Source organism: Pteronotus mesoamericanus, unplaced genomic scaffold, assembly GCF_021234165.1.
Source record: "Pteronotus mesoamericanus isolate MK-2021 breed Mesoamerican mustached bat unplaced genomic scaffold, CSHL_Meso_final scaffold_85, whole genome shotgun sequence".
Lineage (NCBI taxonomy): Eukaryota > Metazoa > Chordata > Mammalia > Chiroptera > Mormoopidae > Pteronotus > Pteronotus mesoamericanus.
Window position 1 is genome coordinate 45988557 of NW_026555329.1, and position 12513 is coordinate 46001069.

Below are 12513 nucleotides of genomic sequence, written 5' to 3' on the forward strand. Positions count from 1 at the left end.
CCCTCCCCACCCCAACAAATACCACTTTAAGGCAATGAGCCAAAGGAAAAATGAATTAAAGCCTCCTAAGATAAAAAATTCAGCTTGGTTATGCACTCATTTCCCACCAATTTCTGTAGTTATCTGATTCATTTTATACTTAAAGCTTTATTAAAACAACTCCTATATACATTATCCAAATTAATGGTTCTCAGATGGGGGGGCAATATTTTCCCCAGGGGACATGTGACAACATGTGGAGACATTTTGGTTATCACACCTCATGGGTGCTACTTATATCTAGTGGGTAGAGGGCAGAGATGCTGCTTGAACACCCTGCAATGTGTGGGGCAGACCCCACCCCCACGATGAAAAACTATCTGACTCTAAGAGTGCCAAAAGTGAGGAACCCTAACCTAAATTCTCCATAGCCTAACAATGTAAGTCCCAAAAAACATTTATAATCCAGATATAGTTTGTTTATAGATTCTCCAAGGTGGGGAAGAAAAAAACCCTGCAAGTATTATAATGAGATTTGATAAGACTATTTTAATCCTCTGGACTTATTAGTTAATTACTTCTCTATATTTATTAGAATTTTTCACCTTCAAGAAGATTCTACCAATGAAGTTCTAACCTGGAAGTTAACAACTCACAACTTAAATGCATGCCAACTTAACACAACACTTCTTAACTGGAGAGTTAAAAAAATAAATGCCCATTTGCCTTCAACTCAGTAGACATTAGAGATTTGAATTTCAGGGCAGAGTTATCACTGTGACTCCTGCCTTTCTTAAGGTTATATTTACATTACAATGTCATCCAACTAAAGTTTATTGAAAGAATGAGAACATAACCCTAGTAGATAAAGGCAAATAAAACATGATTCCTTTTAAGTAATAATGGAGGGTTCCTATGTCATAGCATGGGTATATATACTTCCTTACAGGAATATGACAATTTTATGGTACCCAGAAAACTGAAGTAAAAGGTAAGCCTTCTTTATATAAAAAGTCTAGGCACTTGGTATCCAGAAAAATCTATTGGTAGTATTTTCTTCATTAGAGAAGGACCTTGATAAAAGACTAAAATCTGTCATGTTTTAATTTAACAAAATGAAATAGATGAATATAAAGACTCTATAGATAATATTATAGAAATAGAGATATACTTTATAGTTAATAAAAAGTAAATCGCAAACTGGAACTTAGTAAGTTAGTACAATCCATGTATAAAGCTAAAAATCCAGTATGAATGACAAATATGCTACCTACTCAAATTTTTCTTTTGGACACATTTAAAATTGAGTTTCTTCATCTAGAATAGTTTCATTACCTGTTTAAGGGCATGTTAGTAAAAAAACAAACAAACAAACAAAAAAACACAACAGTAGCAATCCCAACTATGTACACATCTTTTAGTGTTTGAATTAGTACCCTACTTTTATTATGGAATCTGCCTTACACATAAAAGTTTCACATTTAATCACTACAGGAGGCTAATTTCATCATACAAGTTTTTCAAGGAAGAAATACATTCCACTTCCAAATGATTCCAAGGACAAACCAGACTTATGGTTGACTTCCATATAATCCTCAACAACAACCCTTTTCAGTGGGACTCACTGGGCCCCAGGGATCACTGGCAGAGTTAGAATTAATAGGACATTCTAGAAAGACCTGATCCCTGCAACACCTTTAATTTTTTAAATCACTAACTAGCTAAGGAGGCCATCTGATGCTATAAAACACTAGTGACCTTATATTTTCCTCACATCACCCAAAGACAAACACAGGGGCTTCACTTCATTCCTCCATGGACCCTCAGGTTGCACTTGAACTGACTGGTCCAGCTCCTCTGTTTTTCCCTCCAAGACAGGCACTTGTTTAAGTCAGTTTTCACTAATAGAAACCATGTGGTTTCAGGTGCCCTCATCTCTAGCATATTCCTTATAGGGATTATATTACTTGTTCTCCTGTCTTTTAAATCTTGAATCTCAAAAGGTAGAATTAGAGATATAAAACATATTCAATTCTAATGTGCAACACAGAAATACCCTATCCCAAAGTTGGCTGGAACCCAGATACACCATTGTTGACACATTTAAAATCAAATGCTCATCTAAAACCAGTTTACTGTGGTTTTTGCCAAATGAGGAGTCCAGATTTGTAACAACGGGCCAGAGCAGCCAGCTAGCTCCCAGTTTGCTCTCTTACTACAGGTGTGCATCCAATGCAGTATTTAAAACTGTTTTACTTCACTATTGGAAAAATCCCCTAAATTCCATGTATACTTCTTATGTGCCATTTAACCAAATGCTATTTCAATTATTTTAGAGAGAAAGAACATAATAGTTTATGCACTTTCCAAATGATACTTTTCTGAATCCCCTAATAATCAAGCAAAGAAAGATAAAAGTTAGCATTGTGGGACAGTGATTTGGAATCCTCTGTTGAGGGAAGAGGACAAAGTAAGCATTTTCAAAACAGCTCAAAGAGAAGTGGTCCAGGTCTTCACTGAAAAAACTGTTCCCTTTCAAAATACAAGCTCACGCATTCTTATTGTTCCAATGCAGATATCTTCAATTTGGCTTTGTTAATTGTTTTGTTTCTTCATTCTAATAAAAAATTTTGACAAAGAAAAAGGAGGTTTCCTTTTATATGATGAATGATAGGACATCTAAATTCCTACATAATGGCAATCAATTTACCATATACTTAGGCGAATTAAAGTTCCTTTAATTAGTTTTTACAAAGTAAAAGGGTAGCTTCATCCTTTATTTAGATAAAAACCACCATTGCCTGACTAAACATATTCTCATCAAATAAAGAAGGTAATAAGGGATGACCTTCCAAGGATTCTGTCTTATTTTAATTATTTGAAGATTTTAAATAACTAATTTGCATAATAACACCAAACTAAGTTTTCAACAATCCCTAATTGAAATGTGTTTACGATGAATCTGAAATTTAACCTTTCCACTCTACAGAGCAGAACAACAAAGGCCCTGCAGAACATATAATACTTTTTTTTCCCCACTTTATATGTGGTAATGAACTCCCCAATGGAAACCACTGCGAGCTTCTGTTACTGTGTAATATGGCTACATTACTTGATGAAAGTAAGACTGAAGCTGTAGATCCTACCCTGTGTGAACCTTCTCCAGACCTACGGACTGAATTACTAACTAGTGCCAGAGAGTTGATAAATATATACCCTTTTCACAAAAGAATACAAATAGACTACAGATGGAAAAGCACAAGTTAATCACTGCTACTAGGAAAAACAAACAAATAAAATCTCAAGCTCATGCCCTACTCAAAGTCATGTCATTGACATATTCAAAGGGTAGTGGCTTTCATTGATGTACACAATGGATGATGTTTCCACGTCACTTCCTGGCACCTGACAGATGGATGTGGGCTCAAAGAATCTATGTCACTGAGAACTCTTGGATGTTCTGGAAAGTAATAATCATAGCCTCATTTGCCTATGTGTCCTCATAAGTGACCCAAAGGAATCATCAAAGCCTTGAAGGACCCAAAAATAACTGATATTAAATGCATCAAATGATCCTATTTTCTTCCACTATTTGCACCAAAAACAGTCGTCTTCTAATTTGAAAATGGCTTTTATTTTTCCTAGGTAAAAGGTCTTAGTGAAATATAATTTTTAATGTAAGAAAACATATGAGACAAAAGAAATCAAATTTTAAAAAAGTCAAACCAAATACAGGTCTTTTTTTAAAATTAATTTTTAGGGCATAAAATCTTTAAAACCAAAGAATGACTAGGCAAAATATATTCATGTACTCAAACATGTTTCCTTATTTTGTTATCAAGGCAATCAAGGCAGGATAGTTTTGTTTATCTGCCAAATTATAATCAGCTGCACCTTCCATTTGTTCCCAAGCTAAACAGGGAGTCCCACGATGCCCAAATCTGTGGCAGCTTCCTAGAAAACCAAGGGAAGCAGAGCACCAAGTATTGGTGGTTCCTCCTCTTCCTCTGGTTTGTAAAATTAAACAATTACCTAATCTTTGCATCTTCCTCTCCATTTCATGAGTTAGCATCGGCCACTCCTACAAAAAATAGCCCCACCACTTACTGTCCATGGCATGAAGATACTCCATGTGGATGGCCCCAGCGCCAGTGGTGGCAGCTGATGGAATGATGTCTGCATAGGGGCTGCGCTGGCCAGCTAACAGAGCCATCTGATGATAGTACTCTGCTGGGCTGACTCCAGCATGTGGCGCTAGAAGAGAAGACAAGAAAAGTATGGTTACTGGTTAAAAGAAGATCAACAAAGTCCATTTGTTATGCAGCCCACATCAAATATTCCTTTTCTGGCTCATTCTAGTAAAAGTCCTTTAACTCAAATTGTGCTTTCACTTAAGTCTACCAAATATCTTTTATTTGAAAATAAAACTGAAGGGAAAAGAATAGAAAAAATGGATTACATTATAAAATATTTGAGGTTAGTTTTGAAGGGATAAAATTTTGCCACCCCAAAATATACATTGTGGAATACTGATTTTAAGCTGGTTATTAAAAAACAGAAGACTCAGAAAGAATTTTCACACTCTTCCTTACATGCCTAAAGGAATTCAGAAAGAAAAACATGCTCAAAAGGAGAATGTATCTGGGTACTAGACTTATCGTGGAATCATTTTGTAAATTACTTAATTGTCTGACCACTATGCTGAACATCTAAAACTAATACAAAATAATATGAATGTCAACTTGCAATTGAAACTTTTTTTAAAGGGAGCATCATTTAGCATCATAATATAAATTAACTGTAGCAGATACAGTAAAATCTAAAAAAGCCTGTTTTTTGGACATCCTTCTTTGTCCAGTTGTGACTAGGTGGCCTATCAAGTATTGGTTTACCTCTTTCCATCTACCTGTAAGTTGCCTACTGTCTCTTTGAAACCCCAGATCCCTGTCTCACTCCACTCTTTCCAGAATGGCACATAGACCTCAAATGTGTCTTCAGGTCTCATATTTTTATAAATTAGGGGCATTTTCTCCTGTTAATCTGTCTCATATTAATTATTAGCCCAGCCACAAGAACTTAAAATGTGGGAGAAAGATTATTTTTGTACCCCCCAGTTTAAAGAAATCGCTAAGAATTTAAAATGATTAAAATGCATGCATGTACATAACTCATTCCCATGTCTGCCTTACAAAATAAAATTATTTCTTATATAAAATCACTGCATATTCACATTCTTTATAGTAGCTGACACCTTAAACAACTATGATTTCTCTCCATACATGGTTAACATACTTCTCTCAGCTTTCTGCCAGGAGTGTCTGAGTCAGCTCTCAAAACATGGAGGATGCAGAACTTACAGGTGGAAAAGTCAGCACAGCTTTAATAACAACAACTAGGTTTGAAGCTACAATTTTGTATTCCATAATTTAAAAGCTTTTTTTTTTTCATTACAAAATCAACAAGGAAAATATACCTACCAATCTGGAGCAATTTACTGGCAAGAGTGAGCTCTATAAGAGTGGGATAATAATTGGTTTCCACCTGCTAATTTATGTGCAAAACTGGCAGAATACTGCAGAGGTTCTGAGGGTGGTCTCCAGATTCATGAAGATCTGGATACAAATGCCAGGTCTACCTCTTACTGCTCCATGACGGTGTTGGGAGCAATGAATGCAATGATGCATTTAAAGTGCTTAATAGACCATAGCATTCCATCAATAAAAGTTAGTTTTGCCATTAACTATGTAGAAAAGCTGGCATTCTAGCAATAACTTTGTGTTTTACTTGTGTGCCCACAGAATTTTTATACATTACGAAGACAGAGATGTATATTAAAAACTCTTAGACCACAAGACAGTAATATTAGGGACTTAACTTTATTCGATGGGTTATTATTGGCCTCTTGAGGCAAGAGGATGAAGGTACAACAACAGATCAAAAAATGTCTTATACTAATCATGAAATACTATGGGTAGCAGAAGATAAGATGCTTTAACCAGAGGTCTCACATTCTAGTGGATCAACTAAATTTCAGCAAGCCAGGCACAATTTCAAGTCCATTGTTAGCTGACCACCCTTATCCCTTTCTCCCTCTGTCCTCCTTGTTAGTTACTTCCATTAGCTCCAAAGTACTCCATGGAGGTGGGTCTCCATTCTTCCCATTCTAAAACCAAATCTCAAGAAGAAGAATTAACTTGCATATGACTTTCTTGACAGTTTTATTTTTAAAATGTGAATCTTATTAACTTTCAGCTGTAAGATAAATAAGAACTGGAGACAGAATGCACAACAAGATGAATATAGTTAACACTGCTATATGGTATATTTGAAAGTTGCTAAGAGTAAATTCTAAAGTTTCTCATCACAGGGGAAAAATACTTTTTTTCTTTTTTGTATCTATATAATTAAACTTACTATGCTAATCATTTCACAAAATATGTAAGTCATTATGCTATATACCTTAAAATTATATAGTGTTTATGTCAATTATATCTCAATAAACTGAAAGAAAAAATGTGAATCCTGTCCAAATGGCAAAACTTATTCTCTTTAGGTGCCTTTCAACAAATTGGTAGCTGTTCCTGATGCACTGCTACTCCTGGAAGTACAACTAAGTAGATGTTTACTGAGCAACCTCAAGCTGCTTTCCCACACACTATTCCCACCAGGCACAGCCAACCTCAGAAAGTGGTCTACATTGAGAATGGGGTCAGTGCAGGGCCACTTCAAACACTGCTCAGTGAGATAGACTGCATGGTGTTGCTCTGTGCTCTGAAACAAGCATCAGTGATTTGTGACCTGCTGCAGAGAACTCATAACCTACTATCTGCAATCAATAAGGCTTATGCAATTCTGGACCTTAATTCAGGTTCTGGCAATTGTGGGTAAATGAGACTGTATATGTGTGTATGCAGTGGGAAATGTTCTTCCTGAATCAAAGTAATGGTTTAGAACTTGACAATTGCAGAATACACAACTCCAATTAAAACGAGTCATGTAAAAGTAATTAATTAGGAGGCTAATAGAACCAATCAGAATTTGATACGTGAGAGCCTAAAATGAGCATCAGGTATTACAGAGTTAAGGCCAAGGTTCATTTGTTTTCCCACCACTTTCCTCTTCTAGTTTCTGTTTGGCATGATCAAGGATAGAGGGCACATTCAGCAACAGGTCTGAACCATCAAGTCCTCTTAAGATCTTGCTGTTCAGAGTGTGGACCACGAACCAGCAGCACTGACATTATCTGAGAGATTTTCAGAAGTGCAAAATCTCAGGCCCCTCCTGGACCTACCCCACACAAAATCACATTTTACTAACGCATCAATGTATCCATATGCACACTGGAGTTTGAGAAAAACCACTCTAATGACACAGCTGTAGAAATGTGCCTCTCAAACAGGCAGGACAGATAAGTATAAATCAACCAGTGAGCAAAAGGCATCAGTCACACACGTACACTGTATGTATGAATGGCTATGGAGTCAGTCTAAAACTCACAGAACAAATCAGTGAATAAGAGCAAGGATTTAGCATAAGTGAGATATGGCTTTGAGTTCTACCTTTGTCACTTACTAGCCAATGGACCAGAATGCAAATTATCTGGCCCCTCTGCACACTGCTATCTTTACCTGAAAATGGAGATTATAACTGCACCCCATGGAGATGTCCCTATGTTGGAATGAAAGCATACGCTTAAAGCATTTGATACAGTGTTTAGCACATGGGAAACAATAAACATCAGAGCTACTTGACACCATGTCCCAGCTGAGGTAGACAGAGAAGGTGGTGTGATGTGTGGAAGCAGAATTGGTTGGTCTGAGACTTACCATCTGTGGGACTCAGCCCCCGGGCTGCAGAGATCATAGAGAGGGATGGGCTGCTGTGCAGAGACCGGATATAGTCCATGTAAGGGTTGATGTAGGGATGTGGAGGGCTGAAGGGGGACTCAGAAGCTGCAGCAGGGTTCCGGTGTGGGGAGATCCTAATGAAGGGCAGGTCCGAATATGTTGGGCTACTAGATAAAGCAGAAGGCCTAGGTAAAAAGAAAACCAGATACAAGAGATATGCTTGAAACAAGTATCACCATAGGCAGAGGTTGTGAAAAAAATAAGAGCTTAAGTGAACTCAAAGTGCCCTGGGGGAAAAATATCAGGCATATATAGTTTTAGTACCTTAAAATCACGTTGACATAAGGCAGGTAGAACACTACTATAAAATTATTTGCCAAAAAAAATTGACCTTTCAGAGATTTTATGACACTCTGAATATAGAAAAATAAAGGTCTGCCTTTGGCTTTCCTGATTATAAGAAAGTCTAAACAACAGGTATCTGAGTTTAAAGTAGTTTTTGAGTTCATATTTTCCATTTGACCTGAACATTAATTCACCATTAAAAACTTACCTCTCACCATTCATGGTGCTGCATTAAAAGAAAAGAAAGCAAATTTGTCTAGACTGGAAGTCTGAGCATGCACATGGCAAAGCTGCCCCAAAATAGGAAAGGTGACTAATTGCAAAAGTCTGTAAAAAATGGGAAATCAGACACTCTATATATCCATGCTTGAGCTTTACAATAAGTCTTGCAGTATGAGTAAAACCAGTTTTATAGATCTGTGTCTCACTTTGTTGAAGGCAACTCCTTCTCTCTGAAAGGCATCAATAAGAATAGCTTCCTCTCACACTCATGTTTCACATGACATCCTGATCAGTCAAGTTCAGTGGACAATCAATCACTAAGTGCTCCTGGGGTTAGAAAGTTGGCAAAGAATGAGGTTTTGATCAAGCTCATTCTTGGTTATAGTGAGCTAAAGTAGACTGTACACTTTAAGCTGATGAAAATAAATTCTCAAACACATCTTGCTGCCAATCCCCTCCTGGTACTCCCCCACAGGCACCCCTGAAGCCCCTGGGGCAGGCATTTCTAGAATGGCCAGTCTGTGCAATGCTCCTCAGTACCTTGTTCCCTCTCACATAGAAATCGCTTTGTGTGGATAATCCACTGAACTGGCCATTGACAGGCTAAACACTTGCACTCTTCATTTTCTCATTCATGGAGGGCAAGGCCATAAAAAGGAGAAGCCAAGATAGTGACAGGTCTACTGAAAATAGCAAATACCTCCTATGCCACTGGCTTTGAGAGTAAATGAAAGAGAAGGGAAATATATTTTCTCATCTTCCCTCTCAAAGCAAGCGCATACTGACAGCCAGGCCCTAAGCCCCATCTCCTTGTCAGAATACAACCTTGGAAGATGCTAGCTCCACCAAGTAAGTACACAGCACTGGCACTGAGATAAATGAAACCAAAAATCAGATTATGAATTTTCTCTCAGTAGAAAATAAAAGAGGTTGAAGTATGGGGGTGGGATGGGAGGGATTTTCTTGCTTACTCCTTATTCTTTTTTCATTTTGAACTAAAAAAAAAAGTTTTTATTTGTTATTCAGATGCCACTTTTGGTGAAATAAAAAGAAAAATCCAGTTTTCTAAATTTACATGTGGGAAGAGTGAAAACTCAGAATCAGAACATAGCTTTCTTCATAAAACAACTGAAGGCTTTCCATACTCACTCAGAAATTAGTAAAATTACTTATATTTTAAATAAAATCAGGATAACCTAATAGTGTATCCTATTTTAGCTCTTTACTGCAAATCAAGTTAGCTCTGTGCTACTAGATAAATTCTAAGCTCTATTTAAATATGTTGCTACATTAGAGCACAGGGGATGTTCCAAATCATTCATTCTTTTCTACCAGAAAGGAAAATCAACCTTCCAACCTGATTTAAAAATAATTACTACAAGGTGTAAACTTATTTGCAGATACATGATGAGAGACCAGTGTAGCAAAAATGTAGAAAGTAGACATTTCAAGAAATCCACGAGCTGGTATCTCATAGGTAAGCTTTTGTGATCCACTACAAAATGGGTCTGAACAATATGAACTAAAAATCAGTGAAAGCAATAGCACTTTGTACTTGATTTTTTTTTCCAGTTTATACAAAAATTGAAACCTGTTATTTTTCTCAAATTCCAGAATTAAGAAGGGTAGTAAAAATTTTCTTAGAGGCCTAACGTCCATTTTGGAGAATCATGCATGGGAAAAAAAATCAGCATCTAGAACAGGATGAAAATTCTCTCTCTCTCCCTTCTCCTCTCTCTAAAAGTAAATAAAATAGAATCTTAAAAAAAAATTATAGAAGTTGGAATTGGTCAGTCATTACCCAAAGAAGCAAGGAAGCCAGGAGATAGCTGACAGTTTTCTCGAATCTGTGGATGTCGGATGTCTGCACCCAGGCCTTCACTCTCATTTGACCTGTTTCCACAAGAAGACTAAAGATAACTATTAAAAGAGCCGTCATTAGGAGTCAAAACCTGGTCACATGTTCACTGGCAGAAACACCAGTAAGAAGCAACACCAGAGAAGAGGGTAGATGCCTCTTGGAGATAAAGTCAGGCAACTTCACCCACTCTGGGAATGTCATAATCACACATGCCACTTCCAAAGAGATGATGAAGAGATATTGGGTCATCTAGTTCTAGAAATAAGGTGGTAAGACCTGCTTTCAGACAGGAACGCAAATAAGAGAGCTGTATGTAAGTTAATCAACTGCCCTAAAGGAAGAAACCATCTGGTTCAAGGTCCACCATCCCCAGGATATGAACAGCAAAATGTTTAGTATGGGTTACCCAGTAAGGGGTCATAAGGACTTCTGGAGATAGCTGACACAGACCACTAAAGAAGTGGTACCATGAAGGGCCTGGGTTCTGAAGGGGAACTGATGTGGATGGCAGCTGTGCAACCTCAGTCATCATACCTACTCTCTTGTTGTCCTTAAGGATCCAACAGGGAAGATACCTACTTTGTAGGGGTTTTGGCAAGTGAATACGAGTAAAGTCTCACATACAAAGCCTGGTATCCAATAGTGTTACTTATTTTTTTATATATATCATACACTATACTAATATACTCAACTCCTAATCTATACACATATATAATAGACGTATATTTATACAGAACTAGACACACAAATGCATATTAGGGATGGCATATACAGCATACTGTATGATTTTTCAAGCACTGAAATATTGGAACCTTCTTTGCAAAGCTAACTTTATCCTTTAGTCCCCAACTTAACAGTGCTTCTGAAGCACTTCCTTGGATATCCCAGGCACCCTCTTTAGTAATATTGTAAAACCACATTAAGAAAAGAAACTCACTGAGCAGGATGGCTGCTGACACATGGGGAGTGGGTCGGCACCAGGATCCTGCCAGCTACCATCTCCCTTCTCTCCCCAAAACCTCCTTCCCCAGTTTCTCCTCTGCCATCTCTGGCCCACTCTGCTCCCGCCTTTGTCAGAGACCAAGATCCCCAGTCTGGAATGTGGGCCCCTTTTCTCAGCAAACCTGAATGACAAGAACCCTAACAATCCCTGTTGGCGATTTGATTCTGCTGTGTCCACGAAGGGTTCCCTCAGCCCTCAAATGTAGAGTGGCACCTTCTCCTATGATGTGGACTGCAAGTCCCTTCTCCTGAGAGTCAGCAGAAAAATACTGCAGTGAACCCAGGAAAAAGAATAAATACTTGAGAAGCTGCGGGGGGAAGAAAAAGGAACAGAAACTCAGGGCCTGGCCAGTGTTGCTGAGTTGGTAGGAGCATTGTCCCGTAAACCAAAAGGTCACACACAGGTTCAATTCCTAGTCAGGGCACATGGCTAGGTTATGGGTTTGGTCCTTGCTCAGGGAGTATGTGAGAAGCAACTGATAACATGTTTCTCTCTGATATCAATATTTATCTCCCTCTGTCACCCCCTCCCCCTCTTTATCTCTTTGGAGGGACAAAAAAGCATATCCTTAGATGAGGATTAAAGAAAAAAAAAGAACAGGCACTAGGAACAAGAGTTTTGAAGGAATTGGATTTGAATTTAGGCATCACTGACTGTGTCACTAAGCAGAAGTTCCCTGATAACACAATATGGAACAATAATAGTCCCCTTACAGGGCTGCTATCAATGACTGACACTGGGCACTCAGTAAACACTGATAGTTGCTGATATCCTTGGGGGTTGTGAAAACTATCCAGCAAAACTTTCAAATGTATGTGTGTTTCTAAACTTAGCAAACAGGTGTCCATATGGTATTTCAGTTTCCTTGCTGCTTGGTTTCTCACTACAAGTTGATCACTGATTAATTCTGTTTCCATATCAGGTTCTTGCGAACTGGCTAAGCCTGACATTCTTCTAGTGCTGCAACCTGAAAAAATAAATGAGTTTCTAAGCCACCAAAGGTCAGCACCCAACCTTGAACTCTAATGGCTCCATGGATGTAAATATATCTAAATTATAGTTTTTCGATAAAGCTGCTTTAACATCACCTACTGCAAAATTCCTAGAAGCTAGATCATTAGTCAATTTTTTTCACTATAAAGCAAATTTGAGAGAGAAGGTTAAAATCCCCTTAAATTTAAAAGGCAAATGTGTGTTTATTGCTATGCACGAGAGCCATTCGAAATTGTGACCCGAGGGGTGAATTCTACTGTAGG

At 37.8% G+C, this 12513-nt stretch overlaps 1 protein-coding gene across 1 annotated transcript in view; it reads right to left on the reverse strand.

The window, feature by feature from the left end:
• The window catches only part of GLI3 (GLI family zinc finger 3), a 290930-nt gene that overhangs the window by 84661 nt on the left and 193756 nt on the right, over positions 1-12513 (reverse strand). Inside the window, exons 5-6 of the mRNA XM_054564330.1 lie at positions 7806-8011; positions 4087-4233 (exon numbers count right to left, since the gene is read on the reverse strand). Coding sequence (XP_054420305.1) covers positions 4087-4233; positions 7806-8011 — 353 coding nt within the window. The remainder of the gene's footprint in view (positions 1-4086; positions 4234-7805; positions 8012-12513) is intronic.